We start from the raw sequence: 27,790 nt of genomic DNA on the forward strand, positions 1-27,790 counted from the left end.
TCTTTTCAAAAATTTGAAATATTGGCTTCTAACTAATTTTTACTTATAAAAAATATTGTTTTCAACATTAGGACAAATTTTGAGAAAAATCGAATTGACAGTTTTTTAACAAAAAATAAAAACCTGAAAAAAAATGTATAAAAGTTGGTAAAAATTGATTTTCGACTCAAATATCTTTTTATAAATTGTAGATATTGGCTTTAAACTTCTTTTATTTTTCAAAAAATATTGTTGTTAACATTCATTAAAATTTTGAAAAAAAAATCGAATTGACAGTTTTTTTTTTTTACAAAAAATTAACAAAATTTGGTAAAAAATGATTTTCGACTCAAATATCTTTTTATAAATTGTAGATATTGGCTTTACACTACTTTTATTTTACAAAAAATATTGTTGTTAACATTCATTAAAATTTTGAAAAAAAAAATCGAATTGACAGTTTTTTTTTACAAAAAATAAAACTCTAAAAAAAAAACAGTACTAAAACTTGGTAAAAATTTACTTTCGACTCAGATAGCTTTTGAAAAATTTAAAATATTGGCTTCAAACTTATTTTATTTCACAGAAAAAATTGTTTTTGATATTCTGTAATTTTTATATAAAAATCCAACAGTCCGTTTGGTAAAAAATTTGGTAAAAATTGAAACGAGTACATATAGACAAACATTTAAGCAAGACAAATCGACAGACGGAATGCGAAGTTATCAGTGTGTGTGGCATCCCAGCCTCTTTTTTTTTAAATTAAAATACTGGCAAAACTTTTTAAGCCCTTATGTAAATTTTGTAATTTTTTTCGCATCGATGCTCCAAAATGAAAGTGATTTTTGAATGAACTGTTGGGTTTTTCAAAAACTTAAGGTGGTTTTTAAAAACAATTAAGGTTTTTTCTGTCCTACAAACAAATCAATACATTTTTGAAGGATTAAGCTGTCTTTTCTAATTTTGCCTTATACATTTTATATCTCATCAGTTTTCTAAGATTTGCATTTTAAAAAATGTTAAAGACAATTGAAAACGGTGATTTCTAAACAATATATTGTATGATAATTTTGCAAAGTTAAATTGCATGTGTTTTCTGAAAACAGCTATATTCATATTTCAGTATTTTTTTCTGGAAATGCTCGTTAGTTTTGAGAAACCTTTATTTAAATGCTTCCATTTTAATTATCTGCTCAAAACTTAAATACCCGTTTTCAACATAATTTTTATGTTTTTTTTTAAATATTGTAAGCATTTCATGTGACAAATTTTAATGATCGGCGTTTCTATAAGATTTATTTCAAGTATGTTCAATCTTACAACTTATGAAGATTCTTGGAAAATTGTATGAAATACTAAAGGGTCCTCCAACTACCTTTTATTTTTTAAATAGTGCTTATTTCGTGAATAGTAACACATAGCTAATATCTGATTAGACAGATAATTACTTTTATCCTTGGTTTTGGATACGCTTAAACAACGCTGGGAAATATTGCAACATTACTTTGAAAATCATGGTAATGTTGCAGAATGTGTGCGAAAATTGCGTACGGATTTTGGAAGAAGAGAAGCGCCGTCAGCTCAGTATGTTTGTTATCTTGTGAAACTAGTGAAAGAAACCGGCATCCTCATAGATAAACCGAAGCGTGAAAAGCCAAACACCCGAGAATATTGCAGCTGTGGCAGAAAGTTTGTGTTTAGCGTCATCAACATCAATTCACCGTCATCGTTCTCAACAATTGAACATTCCGTAGGAATCATTGGGAAGAATTTTGCATAAAGACCTTGGTAAGACGCCATACAAAGTCCAAGTTCAGGAGTTGGAGCCAACTGACTGCGTTTTCGCTTTGCTACATGAGCCTGTGATCGACTTAAAGAAGATGCCGGTGTTCAGGTGAAGCTCATTTTGAGTTTGGCGGGTATATGTAAACAAGCTAAATTGTCGCATTTGGGCACCCGCACACCCGTACATTGAAAAGCCGATACCCCCAAAATATTTCTCCAAAAATGAGCAAGGAGTAGCCGTTAAAGTCAATGGCGATCGTTTTTGGAGAATGTTGAACTAATTTTTGTTCATAAAAATTGAAGAGTAGGATATTGATATCATTCGGTTTCAACAAGACGATGCGGAGCTACGTGCTACACAGCCGAAGCTACACTCGATGTTTTGCGCCCTGTTTTTGAAGATCGCATTATCAGCCCCAGAGCTGATGTCGTTTGGCCATTATTTTGTGGGGTTCCGTAAAAGATAAGATTTAAGTGTTAAATCACAAGATTTTGTTGACCAATTGCGATTACTTCTGCGAGAAATAACACTGTCAGAAATCTTTTCTTACAAATCAGCGAGCTATGACAGACAAATTCTCACTATTTTCGTATTGAATTTAAAACAATTTGAATGAGTTCTAAAAGCGCATATAGTCTCATTTTTAAACATGTCATAGTTTGTACGTATCAAATGTCAAAGGTGGCAGTTTAAAAAGTGACAGCTGTCAAAATAGGTTGCTATTGAAAGTGAAACCTTTTATTGAAAAATCCTGCAAATAAACTCTTATTTAAAATCTCACTAAGAAATCGGTCCTTAACACGGAGCAAACAAAAAATTGAAACAACTATGAAACAAATATGTTTCATCTAATTAAATATCAACAATAAATGTTATTGTTGTTTTTTTTTTTGTTGTTGTTTGTATAGAAAAAACAATTCCGGAAACAATAAATCCTTCCATCTGTTTTTATTTTTTTAAGTTTGAAAAACGTAATTTTTGAATTTATAAACACAAACAAAAAACTTAAAATGTAAACAAAAAACTTTTATACTCTATTTTACTATAATTAAATTATAAATCAATTATATATTTCCATAATGGCTATTTTGGATACGTTTTAGTTATTTGTCGACGGCGCCATCATAATATTTATTGAGCTCTGCAGCGATCCGCGAACCCGACCACCACTGTATTTTTATTGTTTTATTTTTATTTTATTTTAATTGATCTTCGGTGTTGTTTTGTCTTGTCTTCGGCTTCGTCTTAATTTTAGCTTAATGCTTTTATAATTTAGGTCCCGTACCGTGCAACAATGTTTTGGTGGTTTATTTTTATGAATTTAATTTATACACCATTTATGTCAATTGAATAAGACACTTTTTTTTGGGAAAGGTTAACTAAAGATATACAATTTTGTTTGTAGGTCAATTTCTTGATTCGTGAATAACAATTGAGATCGGTATCTTTCATTATGAAATGTAAAATTTCGAGTTAAACACATGACAAAATTTGTCACTTACTAATTGCTAATTAGTTTAGCTAAAACATTACTGAAATCTTTAATTGAATAATTGAAAGTACGGTCCATATAATTTAATGTTTGCAGATTATTTCGTCCAAATGTTGACCTTGACTGCGCTTAAATGGTCTATCCGCTTAGTCCAATTTTGACATTCTCTTTCCAACATTTCGGCCGGTATCTCAAGAATAAATACTTCAAGTTGTCTTCCAATGCGTCAACTGAAGCGGGCTTTTCTGTATAGGCATGATCTTCCTTTAGCATAGCCCCACATAAAATGGTCTAAAGGCGTTAAATCGCACAATCTAGGCGGCCAATTGACCGGTCTCGAACGTTAAAAAAAATATTCACCGAACTCGCCTCTCAATTAGTTCATTGTTGCGCTTGCTGTGTGGCATGTGGCACCGTCTTGTTGGAACCACATGTCATGCAAGTCAAGCTCTTTTATTTTGGAAACAAAAGTTGGATATCATCTCAAGGTAGCTCCCACCATTTACAGTTACGTTACGATTTGTATCATCTTTGAAGAAGTACGGTCCAATGATGCCACCAGCCCATAAACTGTACCAAACTGTGACTCTTTCTGGATGAATTGGTAGCTCTTGCAATGCTTCTGGCTGATATTCACTCCAAAATCAACAATTCTGCTTATTTACGTACTGATTGAGCAAAAAATTAGCTTCGTCACTGAACACAATTTTCGGCAAAAAAGTGGATCTTTGGCCAACTTTCCAAGAGCCCATTCCCCAAAAATTGTACGTTGCAGTAGGTCGGTCGGCTTTAATTCTTGCACCGCAAAATTTTCCACGTTGTTGAGTAACAGAGGCCCAATTTCTGCAAACCGCGACGAATCGATAATTGATGGTCATCATTAACACTGGGCGATACAGCTGCGATATCATAATCGCCCGAATAGCCGATTCAGTGGATCGGTTAAACTGATCATAAAATGGAAGAAGCGCGCTATGAACTTTTTTAACAAAGCACGCATTTTGATAATAAAATTCAATAAATTGCAAGCGTTGTTCGTTTGTAAGATGATACAAGGGTTAAATTATGGACCAAACTGAAGATTGTTGACAGTGCAACAAAACATGAAACGAGCGTCAGCTATTTCAACCAGTGTTGGCAAAAAGATAATAGCTACAAAATCACCCTTTATATATAGTACAACAGCTTAAACACTACCGAAAACCCTTCAAATAATGTTAGTTTAATAAATCTTGGAAAATTGTTTTGTAATTTGTCGTAAAAAAACTAGTCTTTAGTCTATTAAAATATTTGATCTGAAAGGGTGTTTTTTTAAGAGGTATGGTAAGCTGTTAAACTTCCACCAGAAACCAGAAACTCCTAAAAATTGTATGTTTATGACCGAAAAATTTTTGTTCTCCTCACACAAAAATTTCACTTCGAATTAGAAATAAGGTGTTGAACAGCTTCCAAGAGACTTGTCAAACATTTCAGTCTTAAGCAAGAGATAGATTTCGAACAAAAAGATCACTTAGAATGGATTGGAATTCTTATCAGAGAAAAAGTGAAATTAAATGTGAAATATTTGTCTATAAATAAAAATAAAATTGGGTGGCGCAACAGTCCGTTGAGAACTAGGGCCTAGCGACTTACAACTCTAAACCATTCCTGTGTGCGAGTACTGTTTCAGAGATGAAGGGGACCTACAGTTTTAAGCCGAATCCGAACAGCTAATATGAGAAAGCAATTTTCATGACAAGAATTACTCCTAGCAAGAGGCAGTACCCATGAAAAAGATTTAGATGGCATTGGCAGAGGTCGAACCGAAGAGCTCTGGCATGACAGTCCAACGCACTAACCTCATGCCACGAGTACTAAATATTTGTCTGGTGAATCTTATATTGAGACTAGTCGAAAATTTGTTGTAATGATTGTTTAGATACTTATTTCCATCCAAATACAGACTTACAATATTGGAATTACAAAACCGTAATCATTTTACACCCTTTGAAAGCTTTTTAATCTTAAACAATATTTTGTAAAGCTTTTCACTTTAATTTTACTGAAATTATTCTATATTTTAGATGAAAAATTAATAATATTCGAAGCAATTTCAGATTTTAAAATTTTGCGATTCAGTTGAAAATCTAGGAATCGCAATTATTTTGAAATGTGCTATTTTTAATTCACTATTCAAAAACAAGATGCTCTTTTGTTGGATCCTTATTGAAAATATTAAAAATATTATTAGAAGTTTTTCTATCTAACTACTTATACCCTTATCTAAAAGTAACAATGAATGAGCATATGTCTCATTTTTTTATTTTGTCCTATGTAGCACATTTTTATAATCGCTTTTTCTTAAAATTCTGGATAAAACTTTTTTTTAGAGTATATGTGCGATTCTGTTTTCGATTGTAAAATGTTTAATATGATTGTTTTGACCAATATTTAATTAAACATTTAATAAAAGTAATAGTTCACCGCACATGGTAGCACATTTCAATCAATTACCAAATTGTCTCTATTCAACTTTTAAATTTCCAATTAACTGATGTGTTGCATTTTTATCAACTAGGCCAATCTATTTTAAACGATCAATCTTAAAATCTAGGTATTGGAAATTGTATCGTTTTAGAAAGTGCTACTACCTTAAAAAGCAAATACACAATAAGATTCTCGATGCAATGGGAAGATTTTTTGAGTATATTCTTATCCAAAAGTAACAATCACTTGCTGAAGCCTTGATAAAAAAAAATTATTCTGATTTATGTAGCACTTTTTTTTCAGATTTTATATTCTAATAACTTAGAGATAAACCACCTTTAAGAATGCATCGAACCATGTTTAATAGTAAAATATATGCAATGATTGTTTTGACCAATGTTAGATTGAAAAATTTACCAAATTATACTTTAATCGTTTTGTGTGACTTAATTTTGACGACAGTAGCACATTTCAATTAGTGACCGTTTTTTCTCTATTTTACATGTATTAACGAATTTGCATTCGACATCGCAAAAAACTTCAAACTTAATACAACTAATCGAATGTCCTAAAAAGATCACCATAAAAAAAATTAAATTAGGAATCACCTAAAAACGATCCTTGTATCCATTAAACTATTATACATTTTAATGGCTTATCAAAATCAATCAAATTTTCTACTAAATAAATTTTACCCATCTGTTTGATAAATATGCAAAATAAAATTATATGAAAACTACAGACAACACAAAAATACAAACATGTAAATTATAGCATCGCCGTTCATAAAATTCATTAAATATTATTTTTAGCTATTCATCAATATTTTTCTTTTAAACAACTTTCAGGCTCATTGCACAAATTTCACAACTACGCGAGAAGTACTAAAAATAATTGTTTTACTAACATAAAACTGCAAATAAATCAAACAAGTTGTTGTTACGAATAAAAATTTCAGCCAGAAATGTGAATTATTTTGAAAAATTAAAATAAAAACAAAAGAAAAAAACATTGGGTATATTTTCTTAATTTTGTAATTTGAAAAAGTTACATTTCCTTTTAAAATTTCTTTAAAACTTAGATGAATCTAACAGAAGTTGTCGTTAATTTTGGTTCTTAACGAATAGCAATGCACAAATGTTTTTGAAAAATGGTCTCAATCAGTCCAATGACATCGACGGCATATGAGCATTGTTCGTGTCTAAATTTATAAATAAAAAAAGCGTATACGCCCAAGTGTACCTCTGTTACCTTTATGATGCAAATTAATGGTTTATTCAACTATAAAAATTATTATTTTTTCTTTATGACCAATTGGAAGAAACTGCTAAGTACTTCTTGTCAAAAAAATGCAATCGGCATAGAACGAAGCCAGTTGTATCCCTCCCCTGTTCCCTCAAATAATCTAGCCGTTATACTCACACTAGCAGGAATGCTCATCAATTTACCCTTGAGCTTAATTTTGCACGTATTTTCTAGTTAAGATATTCTTTCTTCAACCGCACATCAAAAATGTTGAATGTATTACCCAACTCTGTTTCTTCCCCTTTTGTTATAAACAACTTAAGCCGTAACAATCACACTTATAGAAATACCTATCAATTGACCCTTAAACTCACTTTTGCTATGTATTGCCTATTTAAGAGATTCTCTTTTCAACCGAACATCAAGAATGTTAAATGCATTATCCAACTCAGTTGCCTCTCTCCTTTTATTAATAAAAACTTTAAGACCCATGTCCACCGATGTCTCCTTAAATCTTTCCCTCATTTTCTAACGCTGGAACTGTGCTTTAACTTTTAACATGTTACAGGTAGTAATAACCTTTTAAGTGTGTCCCTAATTTCCAAAAGCCTTTGTACGAGTACATCAAAATTTATGAAGCAAGTTGGACTAACAGTCCTCATTCAATATTTCGGAGTTACCAGTTTTTAGCAGATTTATCATGTGTCGTCCTTATAACATTGAAAATAATAATTAATACTTTTTTATTAAACAACAAATCAAATATTTGTTAACAATTGTTCTATTATTTCTTTTACAGAAATGTCAATATCACCTTCACCGGAAAACCTAAGAATATGCCTATTGGGATGTGTCGTCGATGACAATTCCATTGTAGATGCTGCTAAAACATTTGGTGTTCCCGTTCTAACATCGGAAACAGGTCTGGAAATCTTAACCGATAACGAATGGATAACATATTTTGTGATGAAAGAGTTCGATGGTCCCATTTATGAAGCGATTCACAAGAGTAAACACAGGTAAGTTTAATAACATAGTTTTTTGAACTTATTTTTTTTGTAGAAAGAGTGTAAACAATAATCTTACGATGCATGTCAAGCGTGCTTTCTATGATGCGTCTGATATCGATGCAATGTAAAACAAAAACTGAAAAATTCTCCAATAAAAAAAAGTCTCCCTTTACGGTGATTCGATCATCAATGTTAAGGTCACAGGAATTGAACCTTGCGTCCGTCCAACTTATCGTCGTTGTTCTGGATAATCATTGTTATGTCATGTTAGCGATAGATTCACGCCCGAGATATAGATTTTGCTGTTAATTACTGGTTGTTGTTTTTGTACTCCTCCTCCGCGTTTGCTGAAAAACCATTTACATGATTTCTATGCCATAGTTAAGCTATATATCTTCTTCAAGCCTCCAGCACAATAATACTTCAGCATGGGCTTCGGTACGGTAGCGTGTAATTTGCATAACAATCAACCGGTCACACCATCCGTATAGAGCAGGCAAGTGGAGAAAAAAGGCGGTAGATGGCGATGATGGCGGTGGCAGTGGAAGTGGTGGCGGAGCACCAGCAGAGTACTGTACTTGCATGGAATAATGAAGCAATAAATGAAAACGAATGCAGTGCATTAGAATGGCGTTCATCGTCGTTATAGAAGTCGTTGAATGCATGGTGTAGAAGCAAAGGCAACTTGTATACAATTTTTCCATGACAGGCCTTTCTTTTTGTGTATTCATTGTGCGAATTATAAAAATCCCGGTCCCGGTGGCGGTCCCTCGAGCGATTCGCTATTCGCGATGAGCGGTGGTCGTTCACGCAAATGTTGTGATGTGTACTTGAACAAAATACCCACTTTGAATGATCATCTTCAATGTATACCTACTTTATATTTTATTTTATTTTATATTTATCATGAACATCATCATCAGTGTGCATTGACCGTAAAACTCTTTAGATTGTCTTCAGTCCATGATTATTATCATCATCATCATTATCTTCATCATCTTGGTCGTCGTCTTTAGTTTAGTATTATTCTTCTTCATCATCTTCAGAAGACGAAGCATTAATGTTTACCCAATGAATGGCTTTTGCAAGCGCAATACTCTACTCGTATTCGTATATGTACTTCTTCATGGTTTGATGATGAGAGTTGAATGATGTCTTGAGATGAGGATTCAACGACTCATATAGTTTGACTAGTTATAATATAATATAATTGTGATGTGTATATGTCTGTGTTATTGATCCAATTAAGGAACAGCAAGGGCATTTATTGTTCCGGAATTAGAGGCTATTTACAACACTTCTTCTTGATGTTTTTGAATCATCTTGTAATATTATGGTGAATACATCATTTCTTATGGTTGCACTGTAGATTTATGAGGGATTTTCGCAATGCGTAGCGAGTGGTACCACTCTACTCGAGACTTGAGACTTGGGTTGGATGATTATTTAACAAGAAAAATCTTCTATATATAAGAGTGCATGAGGCCATTATAAATATCAACTATAGTATTTTTCTAGCTGGAGGTGGTGGTATTTGGGTGATTTCTGAAAAAGGACTTGATTTGTTGAAACACTTGAAATTAAGCTATTAAGTAATAATGCGATGATGAGTATTGAGAAATTACATATGAAACATGCTTAAGGCTTGATGAAATAAGTTGCAGTCTAGTTACTATTAAATCGATTGTGTCGTTAGTGGAGAGAATCAACTTAGATTATAGACGCTTAACTAAGAGCTCTTAAGCACTGAGTGTAAAAGTGATAAATGCAAAAATGTAAGGGCGGTTAGCTCAGCAGTTATGCAGGTATTAAGTTGTTAAGTATTGTCTACAAGATAATTGGCTTCAAGGGATAACCTATACGCTTTATGGGAAAATATTAGTGTAGATTAATTTTGTAGAAATCAAATGTAAATAAAATGTGTCGAAAACTCAATGCCGCCTAATTGTTGGCCAAGCATAATTTTCGAACTATGAAACTATACTATCCTATATGTAGTCAAGTCTCGGTACCTCATATGTATGTAATATCGCCAAAAAATCCGCCAATACTTGGATGGCAAAGAAATTGTTTTTCCTTCTGATTTAGTAACAGTCTACAAAACCAATTTATATGTTACTCCCATCTTCGAGCTGCTGCTCCAGTAACTTATGCACTAAACCCTTTGTTTAGTGTTTTGTTGTGAAACGTTTTCCTGATATTTTCCAGTGGTTTTAAAACCAAATAAAATTGTTCAAAATGTAATTGACACCTTCGGGGACTTAGCGTTACGTCTCTTGTACGGTATTCAAACAAGAGCGTTTTGACAATTTGTTGACAATCATAAATTTCTTGGTGCATCCTTTATTCACCATTATTTTCAAGGATTATGCTCTAGTGAAATATTAAATTATATTATCGCTTTAAGAAATTTATTGGTAATACTTGCAAGCTTGCAACTCCAGGAATGCTCACTTTGGTCATTCCGTTAACTACAGAGACTTGTTCGTAAGTCGTACTACACGAATGTGGAATTTTTTTAACAGTCTGTTTCATCTTGTGATTGAAATGTGTCGGAATTCAAGCCAATGTTCTCATAAATCCTCTTTTTATTTCACATAACTCAAACTTTGTCTTAGTCATAAAAAGTTTACCGAAAAATCGATCGCCAACAACAGATCCGATATTTGGCCTTTGGCAGAGCAAGACTACGAAGCAAATATCTAAAATGTTACATCTCAACCCAACACTTATTGTTTAACTTTGAATCCTATTTACTTACTTAAGGTGGCGCTACAGTCCTGTGTGAAATAGGGTCTCACCCCACAAACTAGCTCGGTCCCTAGCTAGATGTCTCCAGTTTCGCGCTCCAAGTTAGGTGAGGTCACTTTCCACTTGTGCGCGCCACCTGATCCGTGGTCTTCCTCTACTGCGCTGTCCTGTGGGTGTGGACTCGAAGACTTTCCGGGCCAGAGCATTAGTTTCCATGCGCTCTACGTAACCCAGCCATCTTAGTCGTTGGAATTTTACCCTTCTGGCTAAGTCTACGTGGCTGTACAGCCCGTACAGCTCGTCGTTCCATCTTCTCCTCCACTCTCCTTCGATGCATACGGGACCGTAGATCACACGAACAACTTTTCTCTCGGAAGGACCCAAGGTGCTTTCATCCCCTTTTGTCATAGTCCATGCTTCTGCACCGTATAGCAGGCCGGGATGATGAGGGTATTATACATCAACACTTTGGTCCTTTAAGAGAGGACTTTGCCACACAATTGCTTTGTTAGTCCACAGAAACAGCGGTTCGCAAGAGTTATTCTTCGTTTGATCCCAGCGCTGGTGTTGTTTTCTGCGTTTATAGTGGAGCCTAGATAGACGAAGTGCTTGACTACCTCAAAGTTACGTTTGTCGATGGGGACGTTTTGTCCAAGACGTCGGTGTTGTATGTCCTTTCTTGACGACAGCATGTACTTTGTTTTGCCCTCATTAACCGTTAAGCCCATTTTTGCCGCCTCTGCCTCAATATTAACAAAAGCCCCATTGACATCATGCTGAGTTCTTCCGATTATGTCATCAGCATATGCTATTAATTGGACATACTTTTGAAAGATAGTGCCTCTAGTATTGACGTGTGAGCTCTGCACTATTCTTTCAAGAACGATGTTAAAAAAATCACATGACAGCGCATCACCTTGTCTAAAACCTTTTTTGACAACGAAAGGTTCTGTTAAGTTGTTTCCAACCTTTATCGAGCAGCGTCAATCCTCAATGGTCATCCTGCACAAACGGACGAGTTTGGCAGGGATGGCAAAACAAAATATGGCTCTCTATGTCAGGTTGCTGACGATGGGCTTTAGACGTTCAACAACAGTAAATCTGATTGTATCCGGGACTTGTTAGTGCTTCACAACTATGATGTTTTTACGTTGCCACGAAGTCACCCAGACGGCACAACCACCAACCTGAAGGGCCAGCTCATTAGTATAATTTCAAGGACGGGGAGCCGGATAAAAACGCTCTTTATAGGCCTGGGCTCCGAACATGGTAGAAGCCCTATAAGGTGTTCACTAAGTAGTGAGGCGTCCCAAATGTATTGGGACGCCTTTGTAGGTTGACTATAACAAAAACAGCAAGCCAAGTTGAAATAACTAGAATGCTATCCAAACCTACATTCCATGCTTCTGCACCGTATAGCAGGCCGGGATGATGAGGGTATTATACATCAACACTTTGGTCCTTTAAGAGAGGACTTTGCCACACAATTGCTTTGTTAGTCCACAGAAACAGCGGTTCGCAAGAGTTATTCTTCGTTTGATCCCAGCGCTGGTGTTGTTTTCTGCGTTTATAGTGGAGCCTAGATAGACGAAGTGCTTGACTACCTCAAAGTTACGTTTGTCGATGGGGACGTTTTGTCCAAGACGTCGGTGTTGTATGTCCTTTCTTGACGACAGCATGTACTTTGTTTTGCCCTCATTAACCGTTAAGCCCATTTTTGCCGCCTCTGCCTCAATATTAACAAAAGCCCCATTGACATCATGCTGAGTTCTTCCGATTATGTCATCAGCATATGCTATTAATTGGACATACTTTTGAAAGATAGTGCCTCTAGTATTGACGTGTGAGCTCTGCACTATTCTTTCAAGAACGATGTTAAAAAAATCACATGACAGCGCATCACCTTGTCTAAAACCTTTTTTGACAACGAAAGGTTCTGTTAAGTTGTTTCCAACCTTTATCGAGCAGCGTCAATCCTCAATGGTCATCCTGCACAAACGGACGAGTTTGGCAGGGATGGCAAAACAAAATATGGCTCTCTATGTCAGGTTGCTGACGATGGGCTTTAGACGTTCAACAACAGTAAATCTGATTGTATCCGGGACTTGTTAGTGCTTCACAACTATGATGTTTTTACGTTGCCACGAAGTCACCCAGACGGCACAACCCCCAACCTGAAGGGCCAGCTCATTAGTATAATTTCAAGGACGGGGAGCCGGATAAAAACGCTCTTTATAGGCCTGGGCTCCGAACATGGTAGAAGCCCTATAAGGTGTTCACTAAGTAGTGAGGCGTCCCAAATGTATTGGGACGCCTTTGTAGGTTGACTATAACAAAAACAGCAAGCCAAGTTGAAATAACTAGAATGCTATCCAAACCTACATTATCTAAAATGGACTCGACAGGGGGATAGTTTGATATGTCTCCTTTCGAAAAAATAATCACTTAAGCTTTGCTTCGTCTAGATCAATCTTCGGCAGAAATTTATTAGTGAATGAAAAACAAAATGTAAGGTTTTGCAATAAGAGGTTTAATTTTTAATAGTCTGCTATTTTGACTGCTTCCACTTTAAAAGCCGTGATCTTTTGACATTTGACAAGCAAAAATTGCAAGTAGAATGATACATGCTTCGAAAATTGTTTAAAATCTCTGCAAAAATGTGTAAATTGTGCAGTCACAGTTAGCAGTTTTCCAAGAAAAGTTTTTTGACTTGTTATTTTTTAAAGTGGTGATAACATTCGGGTACCGATATCTTGTCGTTTATTACCTTAAGAGTTTTTGTTTTTCTTATGGACCACGTGAAAGATAAGGGGCATCCACAATTAGAATTCGGTAGCGAGAAGAACACCTAGTAAAACAATAATGGTAGCAAAGCTTCGGAGCTTCTTGGAAGGTGTCGTCCATTTGCACAGCAGGCAGGCAAAGCTAACTAAATTTTAATCCATTAGCGACTGAGCTAATTTTTTGATTTGGCCCTCAGCCAGACAGATCATAGACACGGGTCAAATAACGCTAAATTCAGTAAAATGGAAATTTAATATAGAGGGGAAGGGGGTAAGGAGCCACGCAGTATACACAGTTCAAAGAAGTAAGTAGCTTTTTCTTCGCAACAACGTGGGAGTAAGAGTTGAATTTGTAACATTGAACAGCCTGTTCTTTAATCCAATGAGATAAGGCAGGAGAATTATTGCAGAAGTGAAAAGTGAGGAGCACTCTTTGGCTTCAGGATTCATCTGGAAAAATCCAGATCTTGGAAATACCGTGACCCTAGGCTAACCGTAACAGAACAACACCCGGAAAGAGATCAAGTCCAATAAGTCCTTTTTTCGATTGTTTTTAATGGTCTTAATTCAAATCTCGCTCTGAAATCACTTTATGACAAATTTTCGAGATATTTCTTTTTCAAATTCGGAAAAAAACACGCACATAAGTCTTAAATTAACATTTACGCTATAATCGGGCCTATGTCTAGAATATTAATGCTATCAAAAGGCTGAAACTTCCAATTTTGTACGGGTCCAATCTATCATCAAGATTCCTTTACTTGTGTTACTTAGTCCTTAGTTTCTTAATATTAATTAAAAACTTTTCTAACCTCACTGAGTCGAACCTGGGGGAAGGAATTTTCGGAGCCGATGCACTACACATTACGCCACCGCAGTTCTTTTATCCACAAACCTAACCATAGCTTCTTATCTGTTGATGAAAAGCACCATAGTCCCGACAGGCTAGGGTGAAAGGTAAAAGTGTTTAATGGATGAACCTTCTTCATAAAGTCAACTCAAGAATTTTAAAATAAGCAACATTGTCTGCGCACAAAAAGTCTCGTAATAGACTGATACTGAATAAAAACTGAGTGCAAATCAAAACCATTACGTTAAAATGTATGATAATTAAAAAATTTAACAAGAAACACAACAAGAAAGAATAATTTACTTTAAAAACGTTCTAAAAAATCAAATTATTGGTATACCAAAATAAAGCGAAGCAACGCCAAAAAGGGTCTACTAGTACGCTTCCTCATGTCTTTTAAGTATTGTTTTTTATTTGAATAAAGCTTAAACAAAAACATGAGCACCATTTTTTGGCTGTCCCAGACTTTATGTCGAAACTCATCTATCAATCTCATATTGATACATTTGCATAGCTTTACCAAACAAACAAACATACGACTATTTGCTTTTTAATATAAACAATATTTTTTGTTTGATACAAAAACCACACTTACGCAGTTAGATTTCAATTTTTAATGGATTAAAAAAATAAAAACAACAATACAAACAAAAGAATCGGTTGCGAAGCACTGTGCATTATGGTGAACAAAATAAATAAACCTTGTGAGTATTGAAAAGTGTAGAGAAGAAGCTGTTTAAATATTTCATAACCTTAGAATGGAAAAAATAAACCCTTTCTAGACTCATACGCGTCATTGAGTTTGAGTTGTAGGTAAAATAAATTGTTCTAAAGAAAAAGCCGAAATATACAAAATATAAAATATAAAACCAGATATAACCTTGAGTCTTTTTTATAAGCAGGGTAACCAAATAACCATGAACTACATATTTCTTATATAAACAATCAAAATAAATTATTACAAAATCTCTCATTTTTCTTTGAGTTAGGTTTTCAAAAACACACAATCACCAAAATCATAAGCTTGGAAGAAAAGACCTTTGGACTTACATACATCTTACATATGATCTGAAAATATCCACATTTTCGAAATTGAACTTCTCACTGAACTGAAGAACATGCCCCTGTCAGAGTGTAACAATGCGTTTATTATTTTAATTTTAATTGTTTCAAGTTCTGTTTTTAATGCAATCTTTTTTTTTGCAGAGTTCGAATATGAAAAACAAATTTTAAAAAACTGCCAGTTCAGCAGCCTTTCAATGGCTTTCGCCTTCTCCTAGAGACAAGTCATTCAACCCCATCTTTTAAAAAAGGGCACACACAATCCACAGTATCCTAAAAAAAAAACAACCTGTGGCCTTCATCAACAATTATTAAATTGCTTTCGAACAACATTTTTATTAACAACAATCCTCATCTAAGTGCAAAACGATTCGACACAAATATTTAATATTTTATTTTACTATTTCACTCAACTCATAATATTTTGGAAATTTTTCAAAATACTAAAATTATAATTATTAAATTAAAATCTCAAAATTCCCCTGCTCACCATAAAAACACTAATACCTGCGTTTTGGAGGATGAGGAGGGGACGAATAGCTCTCCACTCTCCAATGTCAGAAACGCTTTTATTTTCCAGGCAAGCATTAAATAATATTTTGTATTATGACAACATCTTGAGATAAATAATTTAACGTTGAATATCTGGCGCCAAAAGATACATGACTCTGCTATGGATGGATAGAAAGCAATGGAATTGGAATGACAACGAGACTCCTGTATTTCGCAACGGGGACGGGGATTCTTCTTAATTTATGTTCCGAATATATAAGAAGACACGTCAAGTGGTTGTGAATACGCATTCCTTGAAAAACCTCCATCCACGACGCCACTTACCCGTTGCGACAATATTCAAAACAGAAAAATGCGTTTGCGTTCATGGAAGTTCTAGCATCATCTCAACATCAACGTAAAGTCTTACTTTTTGTTGTTGTTTTTGTTTTTGTATTTTCATATTTTTGATATTTTAATTTGCTGAAAGATTAAAATCAATGAATGAATAGAAAAAATACTCATATGTGGGGTGGTCCATGTCCGTGCCATTCCCTCGTCGTCGTCGACGTCGTCGATAGTGTCCAAAAATAAGCTGTCGCCATGAAATGACATACGCCCGAGTGTGTGTGGGGAGAAATAACTTTGTATTTTTTTGTATTTAGAAAATAAAATAAAATTTTAAATGAATATAAATTATTTGCGTGATACGTTCCCGTGCGTTCGTTCTCTAAGAGCCATCACAATCGTCTTCGTTGGCGTTGTCGGGCAGACACTGACTTCGACCTCTGTCTACCCCCTTTTTCATTTTCAAATTTTCGAAATCCACTCAAAAACACAAAAATGTAGCTATTTAATAATTTTGTTTTCTCGAGAATTAGTGTGTGAATCAACAAATTCATGCTCTTCAATTCAATATCCATACAGATATGAGCTCTCGAGGTGATCCGTCAAAGCCATCTTCATCTTAAAATCACGCAGATAAATGTTGCTAATGCAAAAAAAAAGAAAAGATTTTTTGAATTAAATTGAATTTGAATTTTATTTAAGGAATTTGTTTTATTAGGTGTTTTTGTGTTTTTATAGCAAACGAGACAAAAACAATTCAAAAATAAAAATAAAAATTACTTACCTAATGTTATTATTTTCCGTGTGATCCGGTGATCCGTGCATTTGGAATTTCCAACTTCTGTATTGCTTCCAGCACAAGAAGACAGAAGAAAGGAATGTTTTAGAAAACATACGGACATAAAAACAAACATAGAAACACACAGACGTACCTACAAACTTGTACAGACGAAATACAGAATAGAACAGAGAAATATTTTATCTTTTATTTTATTATTATTAGCTCGTTTTTATATTTACTTTTTTAATAATTGACAACATTTGTTTATTAAGAGAGCTTTTCAGAACTAGAGCCATAGCCAGAGACAGTGCCAGTGCCAGAAGTGTTCTGCTCTCCGACTTGTCTGTATTTTTTTTTCTATACGATATCTCTGTTAAGAAATCTTATTTGATTTTTTGATATATATTATTTCTTTATATTTTGTTGTTGTTGTTGTTGTATTTTTTGAATTTTAGATAGAAAAGGTTTCCTATAGGCGTGAAAAGATGCAAATTCAAAAATTAGTCTTGTGTTAAATACGGTCGATTGTAGACGACGACAACGTAGAAAATTTGATGTTTATTTAATTAATTAATTTAATTTTTTTTTGTATCGTGGTCGATTAATTTTTTGAAATATTATTGAAGTATTGAAATTAAAAGCGGCGGCGGCGGTTCACGGCTTTAAAATGGGTGCCGTTGATTGCAAGCGCTTGAAGCAGCTTGAATTCACTTCAAAAAATGTTTATTGTGTTAGGTGAGCAAAAAGAGAAGAGATTGAATGTTTGTCTTTTTGTGGATGTCTTTTAATGGGGTTAAATTTAGTAATGAGTGCTTCTGATAAGTTCAAGAAAACATTCTCGGTGTTTACTTAAGACTTTTGTTATCATTTTTGGTATGCAAAATATTTCATATCAAAACAGTTTAAAAAATTTTTATGGCTTTTTAATTTGTGTTTACACATCATAATATTTTCTGAGGTGGTTTTTGTGATTAATGCGTCTGCAAAAGGAATTTTTATTGAAGTTGGAAGAAATGTAGATTATTTTTGTGTGTCTTCTTATTGATCTAAAGTTTTAAGTTTTAAACGATTAAAACCTACAAATTGATCGTCTAATCTTACCTTTGTCAATAATACATCATCTTCAAAGGTTTGCTTTGAGTTGCATCTTTGAATTATTTTTAATAATGGGCCTTATTGTGAATCTCCTGGGGAATTCAGTCTTCTTGGCAATATTGTATTGCCTCGTGTGTTTTTCTGCAATCATGGACATTTTTAGGACAAAACTTAAACGAGGACCTACAATGTACATCTTTAAATTCTTTAAGACTGATATGGCAACTAATCCCCCCCCCCGTCCCCGCCGTTCTGAATGCAAGAACTTCGTAAATCGTTTAATTTTATTTATTTTGAAAATTTGTAGAACTCTTCTCTGAACACTTGCTTGGTGCTCAGAAATAAATAATTAAAATGCAATGGCGTTGTCTGGTTCTTGAACTCAGGTAATAAAATAAAATGCAAGGTTGAGCAAACAGAAAATTGCGCTTTAAAATCGTTTCACAATTTTTATTAACTTTAAAGTCACGTTTTATAAAAACGAGATATAATTAGGTTTTTATCAGTTCATATCAATAGGCGAAACAATAATAAAAATCCCATTGGTTCAAAGGTTAAACGTACATTTTCTAAAAAAAAATAAATATTGAAACAAACATTTTAGAACCTAAAATTTGAATTTTTATTTTCTCCAAAACTATCTTACAAAATGTCTATTTTTCGATTAAAAATGTTAAACTTGTTTTTTTTTTTTAAATTCATTTCATTTTTGGAAACTTTTTGTCTGTAGGTACTTTGATAGTTTTATCATTAGATTGCACATATAGAGTCCTTTCTGCAAAATTATCTTGAGCGTAAAACAAAAAATTTGTAGTGTGAACGACACATCAAAAGTTTACACTGGTCCATAAAACCACTTCTGTTTGGTAGTTTCAAGTGATATTTTTTAAAAATCGAAAATGTCATAATAAAATGGCGGAAAGTAAGAGCCAGCTGCATTCCTCCCCTTAATCGTACTACACGCGATTATATGGATACTCATCAGTTAACCCCTGAGTCCAAATTTGGTCGTACTGGTGTAAGTACAGATATACGTTCTTTAGCCGAACTACGCGAATGTGGAATGCAATAATGTGTCTCTTGAATAGTCAAGGTATTCAAAAAAACACTTCAAGTGTGTGGTCCTTTCTTTTCACTGTAGTTCAATTATCTGTGATAATCAGCATGGTTTTGTTAAAAAGCGTTCAACTATTACTAATCTGTTTAACTTTACGTCCTTTTGTTTATATGTTTTTGAAAAACGTGAATAAGTAGAACAAGGTTTTAATGACACTTCCATAAATTGGATCTCCTCATATTTGCAAGAAAGACGTTATAGTGTTAAATTCAGTAGAGTGTTCAAATTCATTTGTTGTGAATTCTGGTGTCCCCCAGGGTAGTCACCTTGGTCCTATTCTATTTGTTTTATTTATAAATGACTTGGTTTCGATCATACAAAATTCATCCGTCCTTATATATACATATGCTGAACGATGTTGACAAAAGTAAAACCATGAGTCTTACACGCAAAAAAGTTCCAATCGTTTTATTAAGAGATTTGGCCGTGATTTCTGTGTCCCATATGTTTTAAAATTACTTTTTGTTTCATTTGTGCGACCAGTCCTGGAATATGCTTGTACACCTTACTACACCGTACACGTCACAAGACTCTAAGCCTTTCAGAAAAGATTTTTGCGTTTTTGTCTACGATCCCTTCCGTGGTTTCATGATATTCATAATTTACCGCCTTATTCACAGAGACTTTCTCTAATAAATCTTCCTTCTTTGACAAATCATAGGATGTACTTACAGTTCTGTTTTATTGTTGAAATAATAAACGGACAAATTTCATCACCATCAGTTCTTGGTAGTTTAAACTTTAGTTTTAGTCGTTCAAGTATAAGACTCCAGAAACCATTGAATACAAATTTTAGGTGTACATAGCCCCTTAAATCAATTAATTGATATCTATAATAAATTTTACTCTTGTTTTAATTCACCAAATGATAATATAAAAAGTATAAATTGCAAATTAAAAATTTTCAACAGTCTAGTTTAAGTTTTTAGATTTTAAGTATACATTAAGAATTGTTAACATTAGTATTTAACGAATTATAATAAATAAGTAATTAAAAAAAATATTATAGTGTTCGTAGACTCATGAGCGAGAATTTCATTAACAGCATCTGATGCGTTAGTCCTAAAATAAAACTTTATGATCTTCTACAGACATGGAGCATTATTTAGAAATAATGCAATACGCATGCAACTTTGAGTTTTAATTTTAAACAAGTATCAAATAAAAACAACTTCTTCATCCTACAAAATTTCCTCTACAGCCAAGTACAAGGTTTTACAATAAGAGGTTACATTTTGAATGTCAAAAACTAGTAGTTTCAAAGAGAAAGATGTCAGCCAAATTACAGTCATAGCTTGGTTGAAGGACCATATAATTTTCATGAAAGGAAATATAACAATTTAATACCTTCTGGAATTGAAATCAAAATTTTAAATCGATTGTAGACCATTATTATTACCTCTAACTTGGTCCAAAAATAATCTTAAGATGTCCAATTATGATTTCGGTGACAAATTTTGATCATCCCTTCGAGAAATAACAAGGTCCGGAAAATTTTCTTGCAATACTTAAAATTTGTAACTATTTTGTAGTGAATTTTAAAATTTTTAATGCGTTATTGAATCTTCTATGGATCGTGACATAAAATCGAATCACAAAATTTTCGATGTTAGGCAAATCTCGAAGAAAATATAATTTAAATTTAGAACGCAAAGATCTCGAACGAACAAAAATCTCGAAAAAAAACATTACTAATTCCAGATTTTGTGAAGCTGAACAAAAAAACATTTTCGATAAATAAACGCATGTAACAACAGAAAATGTTTACTTTTATAAGAATTTAAAATATTAATTATAACCAATTCAACAACAAGCTACAGTTGTAGCTAGAGTTGACGTCTTCTATGCCAGGAGTCAACAACAAACTAAAGGCCTAAATTTTGAAATGGTTCCACAAAATTCCTATTAAAACCATTCTCGTTAGGCATACGGCTTCACCTTGGCTGAATAGCGACATCTCTGCTCTGATGTCACGACGAGATGCCGCCTACAGTCAATGGAGAAGTTACAAACTGAAGCACTTCCACAGATTGTATTGCAGACTGCGTAATCAAGTTGTCGTAATGGTCAGAAAGGTAAAAAGACTTTATTATGAAAACAAACTTGGTTCTTTAACCTCTGGCAAAAAATTATGGAAAACCTGCGTGAAATCGTTATTGGCAAGACAATCTAAAAAGCTTGTTGGTGACGTCGATTGTGATGCACTCAACAAAAAGTTTACGTCCATGCCCTTAAACGTTGCTTCACCCGTTCATTTCCTTACTGAGGAGGAACACACTGTTATCAACAGCTCTTTGAGTTTTATAAGAATACAAGAGGAAGACATTGTAGAGGCAATATTAAATCTATTAAATCTAATACTACTGGCCTGGACCAAATGGACCCTAGTTCTTGAAACTACTGCCTCCATATATGCTGCGCTATATAACCTACATATTTAACAGTATATTGACTACTTCCGAGTTTCCTTTAGAATGGAAGAAGGCTTAGATTATTCCCATACCCAAAAAGCAAACAGGTACTGCTACAGAATTTCGGCCGATTGCCATTCTTCCGTTTCTTTCGAAGGTGTTTGAAAAAGCTATTCTGGGGCATATTCAAAAATATCTTACAATCAGCAACCTGTTAAGTACTTGTCAGCCTGGTTTTCGACCTAAGCGCAGCTGCAAATCCGCCTTACTTTTTGTAACTAATGAAATAAGAATGGCTATAGACAGTGATCATGTTACATTGCTAACACTGTTAGATTTTTCAAAGACTTTTGATACTGTTAACCACTCAATTCTTTGTAAAAAACTGCGAATTAACTTTGGGGTTTCTTCAGAGTCCTTTAAGCTTATTCTTTCGTACCTCAGCGGAAGGCAACAATGCGTGGTGGCCAATGGATACTCGTCCACATTTCTTAATGTTTTGAGTGGAGTGCCACAGGGATCTATCCTTGAACCAATCCTCTTTTCACTTTACATAAATGGTTTACCATTAGTTGCTAAACATTGTTTAATTCATTTTTATGCTGATGATGTGCAGCTCCTGATAAGTCGACCTTTTGGGGCTACAAATATCCATTTTTGCGATACGGATTTCTGGTTGTAGCCTAGACAGTTTAATAAACCTTCGCTCTCTGAGTTACGTGCATGAAATCATCCAAACACAAAAACCTGATTATCTATACGGTAAGCTGAATTTCCCTCATTCAAAAAGGTCCTTTGCCCTAATATTACCCCGATACAATTTTCAAAATACTGAGCGTGAATTTTTTATTCATATTGTACGCCTTTGGAACTCTCTGCCCATCGCTATGAGAAGAATAAGAAGCATAAGTAGATTTAAATTTTTACTTTTCAACTATTTGGCAAATAATTGATGTTAAATTTTCTTTTCCTTATATAAATATGTAAATAGATGCTTAATTTCTTCTTCTTTACATAAATATGTAAATAGAAGTCTTAGTTATATAATTTTTATTCAAATTCTGAAATTAATGTAAAGGCTTGCAACACTTTATAAAACTCATGTCTTTCCTTGTGAGGGATTTTTGAAATAAATAAAATACAAATATTTGTTTTCGGTATTTTTGTATTCAAGATTTTTGTTTCTAGATTATGGTTTTCTAGATTTCCTGGTTAATCAATAGTCCATCATCCCATTTTTAAGTAATATTCGAGTTCTTATTTGTCAAATGTTAATTAAATCAGAGCTTTAAAAGTTAAAGCTCCCCAAATAGAGGGCTATTCAAAATGAAACCTCTTATTGATTAAAATGCCTTTGTAATGTTTTCTGAGGCAAAAATATCAATTAAAAACAATTATTAGTTATTTTAATTTCTTACAGTTATAAGAAAGAACAAAAGATGAACTTGAAATACAAATATTTTTGGCTTAAAACAAACTTTTAGCAACTTTTTTTTTAATTCTTTAATTAATTCTTTTCGGATTAAATAAAAATAAATATGTATTTCGTTTTCAAAGAGTTACCATTATAAAAGCAATTTTTACCATTCTTTGCTTATTTGGAAAGATTTCTAAGCCTCGTTAAAGAAAATATCACAATTTGTCAAACACAACTACTAAGTTATCATAAAATATTGTATATACTTTTATTAATTAAATTATTTTGTATTTTTTTTTTTTTGTATTATGTAAGTTGTTTTAAGTATTAAAATTGTAAAATAGCGTTATTAATGCTAAATAAACATCAATCAATCAATCAAAAAAGATTCATACTACGAACAATAAAAAAGTATTGAATCTTCAGTCTTAACTTCAAGTCTACATATGTATATAGCTTTTTTACAAATTCCAAAAGACACTTCTTTTTTAACATTCCTAGTACGAATTTTCTCAGACAGAGCATAAGGCAGAATGTTTGCTTAAAAACCCCAAACAAATAAACAAACTTAGACATTAACATGTGAGAAAAATCCCCCCTCCAAAAAAATGTCTGTAGCATGATACAATTCTTTGAAACTATTCACAAATTATAAATTCCCCAACACTCGCAAAGTTTGTTTTGTTTTTTTAGTCTCACAAATGTCTAATAAATATATCAAAATTATGACCTTGCTACTCTGCTTATCTGAGTTTGTAAGTTGGTTCTGGTGACATTGCGAATTAAAAAAAAAATACTATTATTTTGCTTTTTACGCATCTTTATACATTTATATAATTTTCTTGTTTACTCAGCTTTTTTAAGTTTGGATTGTTTATTTTATTTTTTTAAGTTAAATGTCATTTGAACGCAACAAATATGTGTGCATATTACGTAAAGCCTCTATAAAAGATAAGTTTTGACCCCCATCGCGAATATCTGCAGTAATTTTGTTTTGTTTTTGAATGAGAGTTATTTTTGTCAAGACAATTTCCAGTTTTAAACCGGAGTAGAACTTTTTGATCTATATTGACACGCTTCTTTCAAAATCCAGGCTATCATGTGATCTTTAAATATCAACCAAACCACAAATAAGACTCTTAACAAAGACAAGAAATATAAAACAGGGCAAAAAAACATAATAATCTTAATTAAACCTGTTAAAACAATCATAATAGGAATAAAAAACCCAAAACAAAAATTAACCCAAATATTTAGAGCTGCTTCTGGCGACCACGATTGATGGCAACGACAACGACGGCGACAGCGACATATGAATATTTGTTCTAATTTTAAATTCAGTTAACAATAAAATATATAAAAATATACATGTATTTCCTTAGTTACTGCCCTCCCCCTTCTTTTTAATGCATAATACTTTATTGATAGCTAAAATTTGTACTAAAATTTTAATTCGAAAGAATTTTAAAGTGCAATAACTTTTGGCAATAAAATCAATTTGATTTTGAAATTGTTAAAAAAAGAATTTAAATGTTAGATTAGTCTTGTTGAGATCAAGGTTTTTTTTTGCTTTTTGTTTAAAACAAACATTAGTTGAGATTTAAACAATTTTTCTTTTATTGGTCTAATTAAGAACCCTTTTTGCTCTTAAAATAAACAAAATTGTATGTAAAACATACCACGATTATTTGTTTGTTTGTTTATTTTGCTCTGAAAAACTTCCAACTGAATAAATTATTAATTGTCTCTAAATAAATAGAAAACGATTTGTGCAAATATTTATTTTCATGTTCGATTTTTTGATGTGTCATATTTAAAAAATATTAAACTTGCAAAAAATTGAGAAAGTTGACCGAATCCTCTTCCTCCTGTGTTCTATCAACAAAAAGGAAAAATAAATTATTAGAATTGAAACAACTTCCTCCTAAATGTTCAAATATTTACACTCATATATCTTTCTACACTCAACATGTTGCTCCTCTCCAGAAGCGAAAAACTTTTACTCATATTTTGTTTTTATTTCCAGAATTATGGGACCACCTGCTCTGATATACGCAGCAAAAATGAAAGATGGTTTAGTACACAACGCAAGACCAATTTATAACTACTCCATGAAAGGAGTAATCACATGTTTTACAGGGATCCGAAAAAAGGATGAGTTGGTAAGGGTTTTTATATCCACATAACTTTCTTCTTAATCATTTCAAAACCTTTTTGTTTATTTTTTTTTTACAGACAAAACTTGTAAAATTAATTCATTCAATGGGCGGTGGAATACGCAAAGATATGAACTCCAAAGTAACCCATTTGATAAGTAACGTCAGTGGGGGTGAAAAATATCAGTAAGTCTTTGATTTCTTTTGGATCTTCTGACAGAATCATTCTTATTTATTCATCTTTCTTCCCTTTTGTCCTTTAGATATGCGAAAACATTCCGTCTAACAGTGTTGCGATCGCAATGGGTACATGATGCCTGGGAGAAACGTGACGAACCACAGTTTCTAGCCACAGCCGAAGACTTCACACGCGACCACAAACTGAAAGCTTTCGAGGGTCAGAAAATCTGTTTTTTTGGTTTTCCACCAGATGAGCATCAGCATATGTTGGATGTGTTGCGAAGTAATGGGGGTGTTCCAGCGGAATTGGACGATCCAGATTGCTCGCATGTTGTGAGTTTTAAGAAGCCACTATTCTATTTTAGTGCTACTTAAGTTGTTTTTTGTGTTTTTAATCGCTAATTTCATTGTCGTTTATGTTTTTGATTATCCTTATATATCATTGTTTGCTTTCTTTTTTTTTTTGGTGACGTTTCAGGTAATGGCTAACACTGGTGGTTATTTCCCTGAGAATCTTTCCTCCTCTCCCACAACTATCACAAATCAAAAAACCAAATCCTCCTCCTCTCCCTCAAGTAGTAATTCCTTAAATAATAATAATGATAACATAGAAGCACAGGTAGAAAGTTCAGATGAAGTAATGGATGTTGATGTGGATAATTCTTCATCACCGAAAACACCTGAGAAAGTTCAAAAACCCGATGGGATTGTTCTAAGATTAAATGAAAAAAACGAATTTCAAAGCCCCAATAATATCTCACCGATTTTGGGTGCATCCCGACAGCCAGAGAAACTATTCTCAATAATTGAGAACAACATAAGTCCAATTCACGGTGCTACTCCTGCTGCAGCTGCTGATGTTGATGTTGAAGATGATGATGAAGATTTAGACATCGATGTTACCGAATCATCCGACCCGAACAAAGACCTAAAACGTAAGCGTGAAAGTCTCGATAGTATGTCTATAATATCAGTGGATTCATTTGCCTTGCCAATGAGTGTCCAAAGTGCAAAGAAGCCCAAACTAACTCGAACCGGTTCGATAACACGCAGCATAAAGCGCAGTATGAGTTTTGTTGCTGTTAGAACACCCATTGCAAAAATGCTACGCCATCGACGTAGTTCTGTCGATCCAGATGCTTCAATAAGTTCAATTACATCACTAGAAAGTACATTCAATGAGTCAATTAAGAAGCCAGTCAAAGAAAAGCTACGAGGTCTACGTGATCGCCTTACAAGGAGTTCATCAACTATCTCATCGTCGATTACATCGAATAAAAAGTCCGCACAAAAGTCATTGAGTGGAAAATTCACATCAAAGAGCAAATTCGATTATGATACTCCGGAGAAGAATGAGAATAATTCTACTTCAGCGGCGGCGCCCTCGGATACAATTGATTTCAAAACCCCCAAAGCACCGAGGTCAATTTCAAAAAATATCCATCAAAATCAACATCCTTACCATCACCACTACCATCACCAATCCCATCAAAACTTCAACCAAAACCTTAACCAACTCCAATCTAGCTCATCGGAATTAATTCCCCCACCCGAAAGTCCTGGTGTTGGTCCAAGTATTAATAATTCTTTAGCTAATACTAACTCTATATCTACTGCTACTGCTGTTACTACTACTACTACTACTACTTATCTATCAAGTAATCAACAACAAGAACCATTATCATCAATCAATCAATCTCAAACTCAATCCTTGCTTGTTCAACCACCAGTAAGCATTTCGTGCACTGTTGATAGAATTTTACCAGCAGCTGCTGTTGCAAGCACAACAACAACAACTAGAAATGATAATGAGTGTGATATTTCTACTTTGTGTGCAATTGATCGGGGACGTTTAACGGTACTTTTAAATTCTTCTAATCTTTTTTTTTTGTTTAATTTTTGTGTTTCTTTTGTAAAAAGTTATGCATTTTAATATTTGGAGAATATTTTTTCAGTAAATTTAAAAAGATAAAGAAAAATTATAAATGAGATTCAAATGATATTGGAATTTATGCGCATTTTGAAATAAAAAAATTAAGGAAGATAATATTTGATAGGTTTTTCTCTTTCTCATTAAATCCTTTGTGCAACTTTAGAATTCAATCAATCGTGATTTTCGTCCTTATTTCAAATCATTACTTTTAATATCGATTCCTTTGAGTTCTGATGACAGGTTAAAATCTCTATCAACTTTTTATCAGGGTCACTGATGTTAGTTTTGATTGAGATATTTTTTCATTCATTTCTTGTTGTAATGGGGTTTGATTACAAAAAAGAGCAACCTTTGGAAAATAAATGAACTGATACAGTCTATTGGGCTATGTCTTGAAAAACAGGAAATTACGTTGTGTTTGTGTTGAAACTGCACA

The 27,790-nt window shown here is 33.4% G+C and overlaps 1 protein-coding gene across 3 annotated transcripts in view; it reads left to right on the top strand.

Moving 5' to 3' along the window:
• LOC129945606 (protein ECT2) overlaps nucleotides 1-27,790 on the top strand; it is a 75,882-nt gene that overhangs the window by 40,931 nt on the left and 7,161 nt on the right. Inside the window, exons 2-6 of one of the 3 annotated variants that reach the window (XM_056055440.1) lie at nucleotides 7,768-7,987; nucleotides 25,112-25,247; nucleotides 25,321-25,427; nucleotides 25,505-25,754; nucleotides 25,900-27,279. In XM_056055440.1, the coding sequence (XP_055911415.1) occupies nucleotides 7,768-7,987; nucleotides 25,112-25,247; nucleotides 25,321-25,427; nucleotides 25,505-25,754; nucleotides 25,900-27,279 (2,093 nt within the window). Of the gene's footprint in view, nucleotides 1-7,767; nucleotides 7,988-17,563; nucleotides 17,781-25,111; nucleotides 25,248-25,320; nucleotides 25,428-25,504; nucleotides 25,755-25,899; nucleotides 27,280-27,790 lie in introns of those variants that run through there. The other 2 variants (XM_056055441.1, XM_056055442.1) reach the window with 2 other exon arrangements.

This window comes from Eupeodes corollae, chromosome 2 (genome assembly GCF_945859685.1).
Source record: "Eupeodes corollae chromosome 2, idEupCoro1.1, whole genome shotgun sequence".
In the NCBI taxonomy this organism is placed as follows: domain Eukaryota; kingdom Metazoa; phylum Arthropoda; class Insecta; order Diptera; family Syrphidae; genus Eupeodes; species Eupeodes corollae.